The sequence below is a fragment of the Sesamum indicum genome, linkage group LG1 (genome assembly GCF_000512975.1).
Source record: "Sesamum indicum cultivar Zhongzhi No. 13 linkage group LG1, S_indicum_v1.0, whole genome shotgun sequence".
Classification (NCBI taxonomy): domain Eukaryota; kingdom Viridiplantae; phylum Streptophyta; class Magnoliopsida; order Lamiales; family Pedaliaceae; genus Sesamum; species Sesamum indicum.
In genome coordinates this window covers 8,803,976-8,823,583 of record NC_026145.1, presented here as the reverse complement: position 1 = coordinate 8,823,583, position 19,608 = coordinate 8,803,976, and the positions used below count along the sequence as shown (strand labels likewise).

The following is a 19,608-nucleotide window of genomic DNA, read 5'->3' as shown; positions in this document are numbered from 1 at the left end:
TTTTCCCCCCCATTAAAATTTAAAGATCTTCAAAAAGTTAAAATAATAATAATAAGTAGATAAACTTAATTTAATTTTAAAGTAAGGATAAAAATTACAGCGAATTTTCCTGATATTTGCCATAATTATAAATATTTTATTATTATTTGAAAAAATTATAAATACTCATGATATTAACGATCGTCTAACAAATACCCCCATAATGAACCGTCACGAGGGAGTATCTAAAATAATTATAATTATGACAAATGTTAAAAAAGTCCGCAGGGTAATTATGTTAAGATATCAATATTTAAAAAACAAATTGATTAATACATCAAATAAAGAATTGCGATAAATTCAATATAAAGTGAGACGAATATCTAGACATCTAAATTTATGACAGCGCACATTTTTACGAGACCTCAACATTAACCATTTTGTTGATATTTTATTTTACATTTTTCCTACGATATAAAATAATAATACGGATGTATCGCAATTTATTTGTTGACGGCCATTGTAAATATTTAATTTCAACAAAAACATGAAAAATAAAATGATCCCTCTTACCTAAAATAAATAGGTTATGGGGCCGAATCCAAATGGCAAATTTTAGCCGATCAGAATTTAGTTAAAAAAATCCGCATTTTTCAGTTAGAACTATATAATTCGAATTACATGGATACAATCGAATCATTTCTTTTAAATATATTTATTTACCAATGGCAGTACAATTTATGATCGATCAAATTAAAATGGAAATTTACGCAGAGGAAGAGAGTGAAAAACGGGATACGTTTTACTATACGAACAATATAAAATATAATTAAAAATAATAATTAAAGTAGGGATAGGTGGTACATTGGATGAATATAGTATATAACAATAAAGAAGAGGAGAAAAATTGTTTAGAGGGGGGAGGGGAGAAAAATAAAAGAGAGAGAGAGTGAGAGGAGAGGGAAGAAAAAGGAAGTGATTTAAAGTGATTGGGATTCTCATTCTCATTCTCCCAATAATACAAAGGAAAGGAAATTTTAGGATTCCCAAACCTTTTCCAATTCTTTTTCTACCCTTTTTCCTATTCGGGAGCAGTATGTATAATAATACCAATCCCCACTCGTATATATACATCATCTCTCATCATTATTACCGAATCATCATCTCAGTAATATATAGAGGCGGTGGCTTCGAGACCCCAAAAATATCGTAATTAGGACCCGGGAGAGAGGGAGGGAGAGAGAAAGAGTGGCATCTCTGGGTTTCTTCTCTGTAGGTAATGCCGTTTTTCCTACAGGTATATGGGTTTTTTTTTTTTTTTTTTTATGGCTTTGATTTTTTGTTTCTTTTTTTCTTTTTGTGGGTTTGTGATGTGTGGTGTTTGTTTTTGTGTTTTGATTTGTGGTGTGGTGTGGTGTGGTTAGATCTGATCTTGATTTGTTGGATTGGTGTTTCGGGATCTGGGGAGGGTTTTCCCGTTTGATTTAGGGTTAGGGTGTTTGATTTCGTTGTTTTGAATGTTCGGACGTCGGAATCTGATCGATTTGGTTTGATGTTTTTGTAATTCGGGTTGTCTCGTTTTGGATGTTTTTGTGTTATGAGGGGGGATGGATTTATAATATGGCCAGGGTTTGTATGATGTCTCTTCAACTTTCAATTAGTGGAGTGGAAAACTACTTTAGGAACCAAACCGGGGTAGGACTTGTGTATTATATATGAAGCAATCTGTTTGATGGGGAAAACGAGTAGAAATACATTGTTGAGTTAGGGAATTGTAACTTGGGTAGGCTAAATTGTTGTGGTTGTATGAAGTGCTTCTTTGGTATATGAATGAACTCGAAGCATCCTTTTCCCTTTTATGTTTTTATTGGAGGAATTTGAGAAATTATGTTAATTCTATGATGTAAGTTGGAGATTTGGAGTAAGTTCTTCTGTATTATTCGGTTGCTTTAAGCTGAGTTTATTAGATTGTGCTTTGTTAGGATCTTATGTTTCTACACCCAGGTGAAAATTTGTTGCATATGTGTTAGTTACAGATGGGTTGATTGCTGTGAGTAACAGTTGTAGTCAATCTGGTGTTGATCAATATGCCGACTATAATGAAGAAACCTTGTAGTGTGGCTTTATGAGACAGAACGAATTTGAAATTCTATTATTGGAATTTATGAAGCTGATTATACAAACATGGGCCTTGTGTAATATAGGTCATCATATTCCTCTGTGTAAGATCATGCATATGTGCGCTATAGCCTATGCTGTAGCTTGTTGCCAAATATCTGAAGTTAAATATATGGTTCCTGTTTGTTTCGCAGTTCATTGATTCTCCGATCTCTCACTTCAAAAATCTTTTCCCTGTGCTATCAGGTTGTGTTAAATCACGAATTAAAGGGATTAATATTATCTAGGACATGGAGCAAATTTGCCTCTGGTCAGAATGCTACAAGCGACGGGTTTTTCCATTCCAGGAACTTCATGATTGGCGGTTTCTTATCCGTGGAGATTTTCTTCTTGTTTCTTTTGTCAATTGCACTTAGTGAACAGCTTATCTTAAATGATCAGTACAGGAGGCCAAATGCGTATTTCTTTTAAGATAGATGTTGGATCCTCTTTAGTGCTCTTGTACAAGTGAGTTGCACACATTAATAATTTAATATACAGTGGACACTGGTTATGCTATCTATCAGGTTACTGTGTTGACCTTCTTGTGCAATTTTATTTTTGCTAGTGCATTGACGATACAACATCCATTTGAGATCTGCTGGGAAGCAATTTCTGAGGTATTTTCTATTCCGTATTTTCTCACTGATCGTTTAAGATTTTGAGCTTTTGGGATTCTGACACAATGTGATTGTGTTTTTCTTTTCCTTTCTTTGGTTTAACCTCAGGACTCAAGTCTGCAAGTAGTAGAAGGGAGTTCAGTGTGCCTTTAAGTATTAGGTAGCTTGTTGCACTGTATTTGTGCAGTGTGTTGTTTTAGAAAAGGTCAGGCTTTCAACTACTGTGTGATGATGGCCTGTTGACAGCGGTAAGATTTGGTTGATTGAAGATTTGCATCGGACTCAGTATCTTCGCATTGTTGGAAACTTTGGTTGACTTACCATGTCTTAAACCCATAGTTGTAGTTAATGGCGCTAGTACTTGATGTTATCAGTCAGTGTTGACTTGTAGCAAGATGTTCTACAGTTTTGCGACCCCACTGCCGTTTCGTCCTTGTCTTTGTTTTGAGAATTTTGATTTGGTATACTTTATAAATAAGGCTGTGAAGCCTGCCCATCATAGTGCCTTAGGTCTTCCACATATTGGAGTAGAGCCAAAGAATTGGTGGTGGATTTTGTCGAATTAGCCAGGCTTTTGATAGTTATTGCTTACTGTTGTTTAGTGTGTGAAGACTTCACTAGTTTTGTTGCGTCCTCGTCTGTTTTCTAATCAATAGTGTCACGTCACGTGCAGTTGAAATCGCAACAATGGAAAGGTACAATTCTTTGGCAATATCATATTTTTACAGATATTGTCACTTTCTTTTTCAATTGGTTCAATTATCATAATGGCTGATGCAGGTACACAATCATTAAGGAAGTTGGTAATGGTACCTTTGGAACTGTCTGGCGAGCTCTAAGTAAGCAGTCTGGTGAAGTGGTAGGTGCATTGATTGTTTAGACACTTGTTTCTTTTGAAGAACAAGCTTCTTTCTCTCACTGTCAAAGTAGAAGTCCATGAAATTTAAAGTTTTGTAATCAGTTCTAATCAATTGCTCTGACAGGTTGCAATAAAGAAAATGAAGAAGAAGTATTATTCATGGGAAGAATGTATAAATCTGAGAGAAGTCAAGGTGACAAATTTTTTGCTTTATCTTGATGTTTAAAGCGTAACATTTTATTCCAGAAAAATGACGGGCTCCTTGTTGGCAGTCACTAAGGAAAATGAACCATCCGAACGTCGTAAAGCTCAAGGAAGTAATCAGGGAAAATGATGTATTATACTTTGTCTTTGAGTACATGGTATGCATCACTTTCGTAGATTTGACTTCTTCTTTGGAAACTTTTTGTTCTAAAAAAAGTATATATCAATGTATTTTGTTGCAATCTCAGGAATGCAATCTATACCAGCTCATGAAGGACAGAAGAAAACTTTTTTCAGAAGTTGAAGTGAGAAACTGGTGTTTCCAAGTCTTTCAGGGTCTCGCATACATACACCAGCGTGGATATTTCCATCGTGACCTTAAGCCAGGTTGTTAGTGTTTGGATTTTCTACAATTCAAATGATAATACTACAGGATTGTCCATCCTCTCACATGTGCTTACTACCATGTAATGATGGGATATAATTTGAAACATATACAATATTTTTACTATTATACCTATTGGCTTAATGCTTTGGTTAATGCCCCCCAGTTCTCAGTGTTAAGTTATTAATGTTGAACGATTCTCTTCTAAGTTTTTAGATGAGTTAGTTGTTTAACATGGTACCAGAGCCATGCTGAGCAAGAGGTCGTGGATTCGAATCCTATTTGCCACCCATTTATATAAAGAATGGTTTCATGTGCATGATTTGTATGTAAGGGGGGACGTGTTAAGAAATTAATATTAAGTGATTGCCCTTTCTAACATCTAACGCTTTATATGAGGTGATCGATTAACACTTATTAGTTCTCTTTGTTTATTCTGATTCTGTAGTAGATTTTACAATATTCAATTGCGTGTAGAATGCTTTATCATGCCAGAAGTTTTTCTTGTTCAAGAATGATCACTTTTGGGTCCTATCTGAGATAGGTAAAAGGGTTTTTGATTCTAATGTTGGTTGCCTACTGGACTGTGCATATTATCAGTTAACTATATGTTCTATCTAGAGTTTGTTCTGTTGACTTGCCACTTAAGTCTAAATAGTTCTGCAGAACTCTGCTGTTTGTATTTTCTCAGCATGTCTTTTGCATTTACTTTGGTGTTGCTTGTGACAGAGAACTTGCTAGTATCAAAGGATATTATAAAAGTTGCTGATTTTGGTCTCGCTCGTGAGATCAATTCCCGACCTCCATTCACTGAATATGTCTCAACACGCTGGTGGGTGGTTATCCATCGCCTCTCTGTTTATTTTTGTTGTAGAGTCTTGTTACAGATATTTAATTGTTTATTTTGCAGGTACCGGGCCCCTGAAGTTCTGCTTCAGTCACCATTATATGGTCCTCCTGTTGGTGGGTAGTTGCCTAAATCATCTGCTCTTTACTTCCTCTCCTGTTCTTTTCTAAATGATGTTAATACTTCTTTCAGACATGTGGGCAATGGGTGCAATAATGGCTGAAATATTCACACTTCGCCCTTTATTTCCGGGCTCAAGGTATAATTGCTGTTGATGGCTGGAAACATCGTTTCTTGCTTTTCTAAATTGAAATTAGATAGAAGGTGATATCCGCCTGAAAACTGTGTGTTGGATTGATATGTGCGTTCTCATTGTCTCATAGTCAGTGAAGTTGCATGCTGTTAAGAATAACTTCCAACATTTGGGACTCCTGGCTTGTGGGACTGTCTTCATGCTTTTACCCTTTGGAAAGCTAAAATGTGCTCATTGTTGCAATTTACTATCAGTGAATGCAAGCAGAAAATGCACTCATGCTTGAAATTTAATCTCACTAGATGCTTCTTAGTTTTTTCCTTTTTATGACAATTCTGAAGCAGATGATTTGTGCTCTTTATATTTGGGTGCAGTGAGGCAGATGAGATTTACAAGATATGCTGTGTGATTGGCAGCCCAACCCAGAGTGAATGGCCTGAGGGCCTTGAACTTGCCAGTGCTATCAATTTCCAGTTCCCTCAAGTGAGTAGTGCATATTCCTTTCGTGTCCCGTATTTCTGAAGGTGGTGTTTTTTGTGTAATTTTGTAATTGCAATGTTATTTTTCTTCTCTGTTCCCGTAATAAGAATGAATATGGTAGGAATGAATAGGCTTCAAGTTATCATCTTCTTGGAAAAATAAAGTTACATGCTGCTTGTGATGCTTGTCATTTAGATTATCTAAATACGCCTCATATTACTAATGGCTAATGGACTTCAATCATATACACTCTTCTGAAATTGTTAATTATATCTTTAGGTGTATAGTGTTTTCTTTTTCTTTGGTGAATAGTTTTCACAACTACCATTTAATACTTGTCCTTTTGTCCATCAATATAGCAGGTAGCCGCAGTCGATCTTTCTATGCTGATACCAGGTGTCAGTGAGGATGCTATTAGTCTTATTGCAGTAAGCACACTTAGCCTTTTGATGCTCTACATCTCCTCCGTAAAACTTGCTTCTGAGTTTTACATTCAGGTCCTACAGCCTTGAATGTAGTTCTTTGTGGTAGAAGCGGACTTGTTGAAATATCATGCTATGGCTTTTCTTTCCCTTTCCAGAACTTATAAGATCTCTTTCATGTTTGTGCTAAATATAGTCACTGTGTTCATGGGATCCGTCCAAGAGGCCAACAGCTGTGGAGGCCCTTCAACATCCTTTCTTCCAGGTGGTGTATTTATTTATATTTATTCTGGAAAAATCTTAATGAAAGTTGTACATGTTAGATAGGAATTGTTTTAGGTTCAGTATAGTGGAGTTTTCAGATGAGAAAAATGTCGTTTATAATGTCGCAGAGTTGCTTTTACATCCCACCGTCCCTGCGTTCTAAAGCTGCTGTTGCAAGAACACCTCCTTCAGGTCAGTATTTATGAGTTCTGCTCTTTATATATTTGTCCCACTAAGGGAAGTGAACATTAGGGGAGTGATTGCTATAAGACAATCCAAATTCCATAAATTTGTGGTTTGCTTGTGAGATAAGAGAAAAATCTTCAATTTTTTTTGGGCCTTACTGTTTCTCACTTTGAAGATGAGACTTAATCAATTCTAATAATTTGTTTTCTCTCTTACCTAACACCTTTTATTCATCATATAATCTATAATCATTACATATTTATTTCATATCCAAACACATGTCAAAAGTGATTCTCATCTTTAGAATATCTATATCTCTCTTTTATCTTAACGATACAATATCTCACAAACAAGATGACAAAGCAATCACCGGCTAGGATTTTGTTTTCATGCAGTTGGAACTAGGGGTGTTATGGAGCAAAAATGTGGTAGGAGATATCCTGCGAATCTGTCGAACCCAAAGCCCATAAATAGCTTTGCTTATGCCAAATCTCAGGCATCTTTGACAGGTATAGCCTTTTCTACTTATTTGTGTAATACTATAGCTGCTGTCAGCTAGATTCTGGAACTTTAATGTAAATCAAGTAATAATTACGCGGAGCTTGTTTACTGACTATTTGTTTGGTATTTACAAACGCATCTGAGTTTGACCTAGTTCTTTTTTTTTATCCAGGTGTGCAAAGGAAGTTGGACCTGAACAATCAGGTGGGTTCAAATTATAGTTGTACCTTAGTAGGTTTCTATGGTCTTACAAAGGGAAATTTTGTACATTTGTTAATTTGATGAAAATTCATTTGTAAAAGTTTGTTCTTCACTTCCGATTTACTGTGCAGGACGCCACTAAAAATGGCACTAACCAGAATTACTATGTGAAGCAGCAATCCAAGTATCGGCCACCTGGGATGAATGGTCCATGTAAGTCTAGATATCTATATCCTGATTCAGTTGTTGCTATCAAGTTGGGAATGTGCAACCGCGCCATTTAAATTTATCCAGAAATTAGCATGATATAAACCCTCTCTCTGATGATTGGCAAATTTTATTTTGTGATTCTGCTATCCGTTTGCTCTAGGATATTTCTATATGAAAACGTATTAAATACAGAGTATGTTGGTCAGTAATCTGAAGCATATTGTTTTGTGTTAAAAATCTAAGTAGTTTATTATTTATGTCTCAGCAGCTGGTAATATGGGAAAGTCCCGTGGAGTTTCTGATGTAGCGGACAAGTTGGCAAACATGACTGTGGGATCAGGCAGGCCATTTGCAAAGCCGTCAGTGCCTCCACCTATGAAGGCTGGAGGATGGCATGAGCATTCTGATATGTTTGTTGGACGACAATCACAAGAACTTCTGCAAGAACTTCTTCCAGGAAGATCTTATACCAGGAAGGTGGCGGGCTAAGTAAACACGCTGTTGTGCACCTAGTAGGATAAAATAAATGTGTCCATTTGGGCCGACGTACTCTTCCGTCTTTTGTCTAGAAATATTAACTGTCTGTTTCTTTGTGACGTTTTGTTCTTCTATGTTGGGTTTGTTTGATTGACTGTTTTGTTGGAATAATGATACTCAGCTAATGAAAGCTTTTGGATTATCTGTAACCACTTACTAGCAGTTATCTGGGCAAATGCAAATTCATCATTGTGTGGGTATAGATGCTGTGATGGTGTGCCGGTCTTTGTGCATTGCTCGAATGATTATTTTGGTATGGATACATTACCCACGTGTCATGGGCGAACTCCTTTATCTCGTAGATTTTTTTGCCCGATGGGGCGTTTTAAGTTACATCCAACCCTGATCAGTCTTAGTACATCTCGAGTCTAACTGACTGTCCATCTCGTGTTTTGACATTGAAGTTGTCTAGCACGACATTTGAACTTGTGTTGCACCTCGTGCTCATGCACTTGCCTATTCAAAATGCTTATGTTTGTTGAGGTTGTAGGTGCAGTCTTTGCGTGTTCTTGAGGTCGGCCCTAACGAACTAGTCTGCCGCCATGCGTCTTACCCATAATCTCGATACCTGCTAACGCATCCCTCGATGGCAAGGAGCATTTTCGCTCCGCCTTGACATTACAGACTCCGTTAGCCCGCAATGCACCTCTTAAGTCCAACGCTCACTTGGCGCACCGGCGGCGCATACCTTCGTCGTGGCCGTCTTCAATGCCTTGATCGAGTAGGACCGCTTCATAAGTCTGAGGCCCATTCTATATGCCAACGTCTCTCATTGATCCCATACGTCATGTCTACTTGTCTTTTGGCGTAGCTTCAAAATTTGCCTACATTGCGGCGGCGTCCTTGACCACTTATCTTGGGCAAAGGACCCATGTGTACGGCTAGAACCAAATAGGGCATGCTACGAGTTAGATCACAAGGCATTAGAGTGTTTGTCTCGATCTTCGTATGAGAGGTGTTGCCCCTAATTTCCTGCAGCCCGCAAGTCAACCCTGCGCGTCACATGGAACCTCTCGGTTGCTTTTGCTTAACATAGGTCGTCCTGACCCTAACATTTTATGAATTCTAAACACTCGTTTGAGATGCCTAGAGCTGGCTCTTGAAGACCCTCACATGCCCCCAAGAGAATGCTCATTTAGTGCCATCGTGCACAGGGAAAGCTGGTTGGAGGTTACCATTGCATGCCTCCCTATATAATAGGCTTAAAAATATTTTTTCTTGTTCCAACATTGAAATGGCAGAGGAGTGCACCTTTTCGCATCTCACTCGTCTGACGTCCAAATCACGTGCGCTTGAACGGTTGCGTAGCCTACAACTTTTAAATCATAACTCTAGTGTTTTGATCCCATACGATCATCCACGCCACTGCACTGGTAGACTTCAAACATCATCGTTGTTTCCTGCACAATCAGAACCGTCTAACTCTGAAACATCTTGGAGGTGTTTCAAACACACCTAGGATCTCGCCATTGAAACAGTTTTGCAATCCCCAAACGATAAGAGTCTCTGCTCGATAACTGTTTGCGCACCTACGTGCTGGCCAACATCCCCTAGTTGCCCGCACGTTCTCCACAAATTATTGCCAATCGTCTTAATTAAGGTGCGGCCAGTGACAGCAGGAGAGTTTATAAGCCACTGAATTTGCATGCCGTAATGTCCAAGACATTTCTGAAGTGTCATCCAACAGCTGATAGCCTTGAGCAAATATTATCGGATACTTTGTATGCATTAATATAGTTTTATATCCGTGCCTGGTCCGAAGCTTCTGACAGAAAAATATATGATAGGATTAGAAAGTCACATTTGGCCTTGGGAAAAGTGGTCGATGAGGTGAAGTTAAGTTACCTTGAATTTAGTCATATTACTCTGGGGTCATGCATTTGATATCAGTCTCCTGTTTATTGCACTTTTATAAGAAGCAGCCTTTACTCATCATTACCATAAACATTTCTTAATTTGTTTCGGTTCTTGAACAAGATTAGCAACTTGGTCTTTGGCTTCGTGGAGTACATGTTAGAATTCTTCACAGTCAGTTCTTCTCATTACATAAACATTTTACATCCACATAGTTTTATATCCTACTTTTAATACCTCAATACATAGAATAAGGTAGTTGCTCTTTTTCCTAAACAAGAACACCACCGAGAAAACCATGAAAATGTCAACCAAGAATTGTTTTTACTAACAAAGAAACAAACAGGCCTAAAATAATAAATATAATTTCCAAAACATGAACATGGTATAGACTGAAAAAATTCCTAGTAAGAAAGCATGTGAAGACGAAAGCCCTGCCTGGAATTCTGCCCCTTCAACTTGGAACACTTGTATGCTGAAATTTCTGTAGTTAGATAATACTGTCCGAATGAAGTTATCCAGAGGAATCTGCAGCATCAACTGCCTCTGATTTACTAGCAAAGATACTGGGCTTGTATTCTATCCCTGTTAGTTTCCCACCACTGCTTCGCGTTCACCTCCCCAAATCTCTCTCGGCTGTAACAAAAACAAACAAATGCAAACATATTAACATCCGCAAAGCTCTGGCACTTAGTAAAGACGAAAGGGCTCTGATTTGAGGCCTAGGCTGTAGGAAAACCGATGCTCGTCATTGCTGCTGCGGAGATTACCTGAACCTGACACGTCGAAGCTCCCTAGTTCCATCAACAAGTTGTCTGATGGTAATGTAAACGCCAGGTTCGTCTTCTTCGATCCACTCTGACTCAATGTCGCTTGCATTGCTGATGGAAACTGAAGCCTCGTCCCGGGACGAGGTTGTTGTCCTTGATGGTTCCATGTATGACATTTCACGCTTTGGACCACCAGATGTGTAGGTACTTGACCCGGCATTGTAATAATGGTTGCTGCTTTCCGGTGGGAAGTATCCGGAAGGTCTGTACCTTGGAGTCATCCGAGGGCTTTCCCTGACCGATCCTAGCCTTGAATAGATCGAGTCTCGCTGCAGTAGTAGCAAGTGAAGAGCTTTGTATTAGTTTACATGTATGGTCAGTTAAAGCTTGCTATAACTTGAAGTAAAATGCAACTTACTCCATCCTCGGATCTCCCTGGAGTATCCATAACTTGCTGACTGAATTTCTGGACATTGTACAGCTCCATTATTCTATCGAAATTCTCACCCCACCATCTCTGAGCTTCCCACTTATCAAACATCTCCCGGCTTCACAAACAGATAGATCAATTCAGGACAACCTCGGATTGAAATCAATCCAAATTCAAGAGTACATCAAATCAAGAAACAAATGTATGTCTAATTAGGCTAAGTGCATCCAACATAAAACTGACAAGTTATGGCCACTAGAGCAACATATTTGTCTGATCACGTTTGTGCCATGCAATAGAAGATCAACCTGAATGGCTGCTTTCTTAAAACATTAACCCTTAATATGTACCTGAAACGGATGCGTTTAAGATCATTTCCACCACGAGGGAGCGACACAAACGTAATTTGAACGCCAGGCTCAACTTGTGCTGTCCACTCTTTTGGTTCATCTTCGCTTTCTAGCATGATGTCGTCGAATTGAGATGAGATTGATTCTCGTCCACCGGGGGTCCGGTCGCCACCAAACATAGGAAACCTTGAGTCCGGCCGAGGAGGACGACGACCGGTGCTCGTATAATCCACGGCTGGAGTTGAGCTTGAGCTTCCTGGTTGGACATAGGGGTATGGCACCCCCTCTGAGGTCGTCTCAAACTCGGGATAACATCTTTGGCTTATTTTAAAACTACCATCTGTCGGACCAGGTTTGCACTTGGATCCTCCTGAGACCTTCAGTGCCATGTCCTTGATCTGCTCATTGAGCAAAATCTTCTTAGGATTGAAACATAGGAAACGTGACCTCTGTCGTACATGTGTAATAAGGAAACAAATATGCAACAGTCGATGTTAATTGTCATGCGCTCCTCTATGTCTGAGAAATTCCACAATCTTGAAATACCAAGAACACAACCTTACATTCTGGCCTAATTTTCACATACATATTCACTTTTAGCATTCATACATTTTTGTTGGCAAGGGCTTCTTTTGTAATTTGCTGTCGTGATAAGAGAACTCAGAATTCTTTTAGCACTCACTATGCCTTTCTGCCCAATTTCCGACATGTGGATTTCTTGTCAACACGACCTTATATATTACCAAAGCTCTTTGTTTCAATCAAATATAAGTGTCTATGAACTGTCATCTGAAAACATAATGTAAAAGCAGACAATGTGGTTCTTTTGCCCCAGGCCCCCCTTGCAACCTGGTACTTCAGCATTTGCAGTCTGGAAAGCAAGTGTCAATGTCCTCTCATGTTACGAATCCTACCAATTATTCCCACTTAGAATTGGTGAAGTGATGGACAGCTCTGCGTTTAAGACAAAGGCTGCCTGCTGTCCAAAAACAGCCTCTTGCAGTCCAAAGCATTTGATTAGCTGTTAATTACGATGATTTCTCTATTAAAAAAAAATAGTATAATTATTTATCATACTTCTCCGCCTTTTTTAAAATTATCAAAATTTTCCTTGACATAGGTTCTTTTTTAAACTGAAATTTATTTTGTAATTTCAAAAGAAAAAGAAATACAATCAGTAATTGTATTAACTCGCAGAAATTAAGGTTATTGCCGTTAACTCATTTGCATCCATATCTATAGTTCTACCTAATTCCAAACAAATCGGAAGACAGGAATTCAATGGTGGGCCATTACAAGAAGACTCGACTAACAATTGCTTTTCCCCAAATAGGTAAAAAGCAAAGAAATGATGGAAAAGATGTCCGAAGGATGATTTATGATGTGCTAAGGTAACATTCATACGAGTGTATATGGTCCATTCATTAAACAATATCTAGCAATAAAAATTAGACATCATGGGACTAAATTTTCGTTACAGTATTTGGAATGTCATTGTATAGCAAATATAGACACAGAGATGTTTTTTCATGACAATCAACATCATGTGACAAATTGCAAAAGGAGATGGGTCAAGGGAAATGAGCAAACATGTTGTGACCAAGGTTTGGACACATGATCCAAAGTGTGGAACAGCAATATCTTTACTACATCAACCTAGTCCCCGTAATAGAACATCATGTGTAAATAGAGTAGGAAGTTGATGAATAGTGCTCTTCCTACGAATGAGTATGTTTGGTTCAAATTAGAGGAGGGAAATTGAAATAATGCAAGAAAGATATTTTCATGTGAGTTGGAATGTCAGAATGACGGTTCGAATATTCTATTGTGAAATGTTATTACATCTTGTATCCCACTTAATATATATAATAAATATATAAATCATACAAATTATATATATATGTATTTAAATGTAAATAAAAGACATTATTATTTTATAATAACAAATTTTAGCAAAACTGAAAGAACCAAAACACAGAGAAAAGTAAGTCTTAATTTGTTAAGATTCTTTGCTTGCTTAGCAAAAGAAAGGGGTTGTCTTGTCTCTCATGGATACAAAGAAAGACCATTTTGCCCAAACATTTTCTTTTCGGACAAAAGCCATAGCCCGGATCAAACAGTAAAAATCAAGATTCACATTTCCAACGGGCCCCACAAAAGTGTTCTAGGAGGGAGCCCCACCATTAGATGTCGGGGAAGAAATAGAGCAGTGGTAGTACTTTGTTTGTGTCCAAGAACAAACAAGCAAACGAAAAATACCACGTACTAACCATGTAGAATGAATGTATATACAGCACCTATAGATACAAAACAAATTGCTGGGGTGGGGTGGGGGTAGGAATGGAACCTGTGTAGTGAGACTTTTGACGGCGTCTTTAGTATTGGGAGTGCCACGCGGGGCTTCCTCTCCGTCCTCCATTCTTTGCTTCGAGCACGTAATACATGTCAGCATCTTTTTCTTACCACCTGCGTCTCTTCTACACTCTTTGTCTTTTCCTTCTTTCTATATATATATATATATATATATATATTCTTTTCTTGACCTGCAAATTAAGTAAAATTATTGATTCTAATTTGAACGAGAAATGATAATAATTATTTTCAAGTAAAGATTAATTAGATGGTAATTAGCCCATTGCTTAATGTGCAATCAATGCTTAATTATTTAGAATTTCAATTATTAACATTTCATATCTTTAATTTATTTCAAAATATAAATGCCTCTTTGAGTATTTTACTTATTTATTTAAATTTGATTTTGCTTTATGTTCTGTTGTTACCCGACACTACAGACCAAAGTTTCAGAAATTTCAATAAATTTTTACCAAAATTAAAAAAAAAAATAAAATGAAAACATCAGTTAGAACTTTTTGCAAGTTAATATTGCTCTGTATTATACTTTAATTATAGATAAAATATTTTTTTAAAATATACGAACAATATAAATTTCATACACAAAATTAAAAAAAATGCCAATTTACTAATTATAGCTATCATTTCTGCAAACGAATAAAAAACATTAATTATATATAAATTATGATAAATATTTTGACCATTTATAAAATCATGACAATGTCGATTAATTGTTGTCAAAATTTAAGTTTTTATATCAATTTTGTTTGCCCGTGGCAAATCGCTAGTAATATTGATTTTTCGTACTAATGATTTAACAATATATTTTACATAAATAAATATAAGCCAAATAATTATAATTTTCTATACCTTTTCAACATTATTAAAAGACAAGAAGGGCGATATAAAAATATAAAAAAGAGAAGAGAAAAGCACTTGGGATCAAAATAAATAAATTTGACCCGATTCGATCAAATTTGAATTAATTATATGATAAATGCAATATATTTGTTATGTAAAAAAATAATTAATTATATAACAAATAACACTTATTTTGTGATTGATTTAATACGGATCAAACCTGATCCGGCAAAAAAATTTAGGTATGGAAAAGAGAGTATAGTCAGGTGTATATACGGTAAGTATAAAGCAAAAGTTGCATGCGATACGTACACACTGCTTTAAGGTACGTACACAAACAAGTACTTTGTGAATCCTTCCGCGTACCACAATCATTTTTTATAAGTCCCTTTTTTTTTCCTCCTCAAAATCCAAGTAATTACTGTACGATGATGGTCATCGGAAGGTACAACCTTAAATTAAGGATGATGTTTATCCTTGAAAATAAAGAAAATATTTAAAATCTACTTTTACGATTGGGTGGTGAGAATTATGACGGCATCGTAGGATTGCAGTAAGGTTAAGATCAATATATATATATTTGTTATGACAAAGGGGATGGAGAAACGAATATGGTTGAGAAGTGAATGCAGAAGTTGTCGGAACTGTGAAAGCGGTCGGTGAATGCATATTCAGACAAACAAACGAACGGAAAAATCAAAACCAGCACTTTTCACAATAACTGATTGTGACTTACCTAGCCCAGTAGCCACCCTACCTTTTGTAAACTTCTCTCTCTCCCTCTGTCTCTATTTCGTCATAACTTTAACACAAAAAATTCAAAAAAACAAATGTACTGTAAGAACTCATCCGATAATCTTGAAATACCTTTTTTCTTTACCATTAATGGAAAAAATAAAATAAATAGGATTTTTTTTTCAAATAATATCATGATAAATGATATAAGTTTAAAAAGAAAAACAGATAATTAACCAATAACATAATAAATGTAATATAACTGACTAATTCAGTGCGATCAAGTAAAATTTCTTTTTCTTACCTTAATTAAGAATGAATCTTCGGAGACAACTTGAGAAACCTTTCTCAGATTGACCGAACAAATGTAAGAATTCCGCGAATTTTCTCGAATAAGTACTCTCACAGCTCCGACCAATGAGATTGAATCTCTCAATGAGCGGTGGAAAACATTATCTCTCTGAAGGCACCTAGAAGAGAATATTCTCCGGCGAGAAGCGGCAGCGGCGGCGGTGTCGGAGCTCTTCTTCCTTCTAAACTCGGAAAGTGTCGGATTCTCGGTTGGTGAGTTTACCACTTTTTATAGGAAAAACGAATAGGTATAGGTATATACAAATATATACACATTACGTATATGTATGTATGTGTGTGTATGTATCGATCTCTGCGTGTGAGAGAAAATGAGGGATGGAGACAAGGGAAGAGATCAGAGTCTGAGAAGGGGTATTTACATGTATATATAGAGAGCGATGTGACGCCGTCATCTCCTGTCGTTATCTAACGGGTTGTACCTTGTGTTTCTATACATTGTACCTTGCTGCAGGAGCATCGTTATGCTATGGACATTCGCAGTTCTATTGCGAGATTTGTGTTGATTGAGGTGGACAAGAGGGGCCCAGCTGTCGATCTGATGCTGTGGGTGCTGCCAGGTATGTTCTGAGGCTGACACGTGTGATGTTGTGATTGGAACTTAATTTGATGCAGGTGGATTAATGGCAATTTCTCTTTACTTGAGCAATTGATTAATGAAAAATTCTTACCAAATTAATTATAAATGTAACTATAATATATTTACGATGTAATTAATTATTTTTTTAAATTGTATATTAATTTTACTGTAAATATATTATATTTATTATAAAATTAATCTATATGCGATTAAATTCAATTTGTGTTAGAATTTTTTTTTAATACTGACAAATCATGTGCTGTCATTTTTTTGTTGTTTCTCGATAAAATGAGAAAATAGGTTTGTATAGATAGAATGGGAAGATAAGCGCGATACAAACACCTCATACATCTGTCAAGGAGGATTGCATTTGCACCACATACTCGTCAGTGTTTCTGTAGTTGCGCGACAAAATCAAAGTCTAACAAAACAAGAATCGACAGACACGTCAGTCAATACCAAAAAAAAATTATTATTCTCTTCACTGTAAACCACTACAGTTTAAAAAAAATTATAATAAATCAATACTATTTATCACGATTAGATAAAATCGATGATAAAATTTAAATTTTGACAACGATCGATCAACATTTATCATGATGTTGTATAAGGCCAAAATATTTGCTACAGTTTTTTAGATGTAACAAATATTTTGGCATCTCTTACTAAAACAATGGGTAATAACAGTGGAACTGTCGTAATTAATCAGTATAAATTATAATTTTTAATTTTTAATTATAATAAAATATTATTTTCTTCAATTTAAACCCACCAAATATCTTTTGCAATAATTTGAATATATATTGCGAGTACGACGACACTCGACCTTAAATAATAAATCACAATAATAGGAGTTATGGACAATCAAATCTTGATTTGATGTTTCTAATTAATTAATTAGGTTTGCTTTAATTTTATTTATTTGGAATATCTTGTATAAAAAAAGAAAAATAATTAGAACACCTGTACAACATTATCAAATTACAAAACGACAAACCCTAAAAATTAAGGTGTAGATATGTCAAAAAAATTCAAAAAAAAAAAAAAGGAGGAAAATGTGATATAATTAGGTCAAATAATTAATTCATATTTGGGACTTGCAGAAGAATTGCAGGGTTGAGTACAGTTGAGTGGTTGCAAATCCTTGGACAGAGATGTCTTCCAATTTGGATAGCTCAGGTGTTTAGCAGCTCTTGTCTCCTGATGAAAATGAATGTACATTGTAGACATAATGCAACACAAGCATTCTTATTCCCCTCACTTTGCCATCAACTTTGGATCATGGTCTCATGTGTCCAAAAGTTAAATTTATATATAAGGAAAAAGAATATGAAAATTAATTTAACTCGTCGATTGTTTTTCGTAACTTATAAGAATCTTATTTTAAAACAATATTTGAAATGGCATGTTGTTTTTATTGGATTGCAGGAATTTATAATTCAAAACGGTCAGCAGTGAGTCGAATGTTGCGCTCAGTCTGATTTACGTAATGATTTTTTGTGGTTTTCTGGACAGTCTCACGAATGGGCATTCGACATGTGGTGATGAGGGCTTGAGCTGTTATGGTCAACAGTTGGTCGAATTTGTTACGCTACTACTTCCTGATTATTTCTGCTTGTCTAAACATTCTCAGGATTGGGCATTCAACATGTGGGGATGAGGGCTTCAGCGATCAATAGTGGATCAAATGTGTTATGATGTGTCTAGTTTACTCATAATTTTTTCTGCTTGTCTGAAAATCAATTTAACGGATGTGCATTCAACTTGTGGCAATGAAGGATTGATCTTTATGGTCGACAAATGTGGGTCGAACGTGTTACGTTCAATCCAGTTAACGTCTTGATTTTTTCTATTTGTCGGGGCATTTTAATAAATTGGCATCCGGCTAGTGGCGATGAAGGCTTTAGCTTTACGGTCAATAATGGATCGAACGTGTTGCATCCAATTCAATTGACGTCCTGATTTTTTTATTTGTGTGGACATTTAACGAATGGGGCATTCAACATGTGGCGACGAGGGCTTTGAACTATAAATATGATGTGGTTTTGTCAGTTGTGAGGATCTTGATGGTGCAAGAAAAGCATAGTCAAGGTCCAAAGCCATTCCATCTATCTATGATGATGTCTCTTTTTGCCATCTGCAGCTGTTTGGAAGCAAAATTTGAGTTCAAAATCCATCACATTCAAATCAATCAAATGATCAGTGAGAGAGAACTTTTACATTATTCCCACATCTTTTCTTTCTTTATTTGCTTCTTTTGAAGATTTGCCAAACGGGCGTGCCCAATAATGTGGAACACACACACACACATATATATATATATATATATATAGCAGCAGCAGCAGCAAACACACTGTTTGTCTTAATAATTCAGTGATTTTAAGTACATAAGTTGTGGGCATATGGGACCATAATGCTGTCTTGACTAGAGGCAACCTTTAATTCAAAGTTGATTGGCTAATTAATGCCTCTTACATTTTCATTTGACCAATCAAATCACTTTTTCTTGTTTTTTTTTTAAATTCATATTAAATCTACATAAAATCTAAAATAAATTATATTAACACTCCGTGAAAATAAGTCCAAAAACTCCAAACACATAAACACGCCGTATCATTTGCGTAATTTAATGTTGTAATAACAAACACACCTCCTATTTAATAACAAAGGTTTTGTACAAATACTTCACGAGGTATATTACACTAACACCTGTCAAGGGTCATATCCACAATTTTACAAATAATTTCGTTTGCTATATTTAGACTTAATCTCAAAAAATGCTAACATAATTTATCCTAAAAGTTAAACTCAACACGTCGAGTACCAGTAGAATTTTCTTTATGGGACAATTGAATCATACTATCCGTTGTAGTTTTTTGTTATTACAGGATAGACGTGATTATATGCCTATGTTTCTTGAATTTCAATTTGATTTGGGAGGAGGCACCATTTTCTATAAAAAGAAAGGGGGGAAAAAAAAAAGAAAGACCCACAAAATCTAAGACAAAAACAATGAAGGCATAAAGAGAAAGTGTGAAAGAGTAGGGTTTGTTCCAATTAGGTTTGGAATGTTGGTAGTTGTAAGCTAAGCAAATTGTAAGTGGTAAGAAAGGAGGAAAAGTGATTAGAAAAAAGACATTTTGTGATGATCAATCTGTAAAGTTAGTTACTCAGATCTCAATCTCAATCTCAATTCTTTCCC

At 36.2% G+C, this 19,608-nt stretch overlaps 2 protein-coding genes across 5 annotated transcripts; one reads left to right on the top strand and one right to left on the bottom strand.

Annotated features, from left to right (window-relative positions):
* LOC105159615 (cyclin-dependent kinase F-4-like) lies at positions 913–8,267 on the top strand. Of its 4 annotated transcripts, none has more exons than XM_020692676.1 (19): positions 913–1,255; positions 2,344–2,604; positions 2,705–2,756; positions 2,865–3,451; positions 3,537–3,615; positions 3,740–3,808; positions 3,888–3,977; positions 4,068–4,206; positions 4,934–5,036; positions 5,115–5,167; positions 5,244–5,310; positions 5,679–5,787; positions 6,144–6,212; positions 6,403–6,471; positions 6,599–6,662; positions 7,052–7,165; positions 7,330–7,361; positions 7,490–7,571; positions 7,834–8,267. In XM_020692676.1, exons 4-19 carry the CDS (start codon positions 3,444–3,446, stop codon positions 8,055–8,057), a joined length of 1,371 nt encoding a protein of 456 aa, XP_020548335.1. In that variant the 5' UTR covers positions 913–1,255; positions 2,344–2,604; positions 2,705–2,756; positions 2,865–3,443; the 3' UTR covers positions 8,058–8,267. The 4 variants fall into 4 exon arrangements, with proteins under 4 accessions (XP_020548335.1, XP_020548333.1, XP_011075034.1 ...); XM_020692674.1 differs by having other exon boundaries at positions 913–1,276; XM_011076732.2 differs by having other exon boundaries at positions 914–1,276; positions 6,147–6,212.
* On the bottom strand, positions 10,273–16,161 carry LOC105159606 (protein Brevis radix-like 1). Its single transcript, XM_011076723.2, has 7 exons — positions 15,762–16,161; positions 15,459–15,524; positions 13,857–14,052; positions 11,510–11,907; positions 11,148–11,277; positions 10,730–11,058; positions 10,273–10,595 (listed from the first exon to the last, which is right to left on the bottom strand). The coding sequence occupies exons 3-7, from the start codon at positions 13,959–13,961 to the stop codon at positions 10,514–10,516; spliced, it is 1,044 nt and encodes a 347-aa protein (XP_011075025.1). The 5' UTR covers positions 13,962–14,052; positions 15,459–15,524; positions 15,762–16,161; the 3' UTR covers positions 10,273–10,513.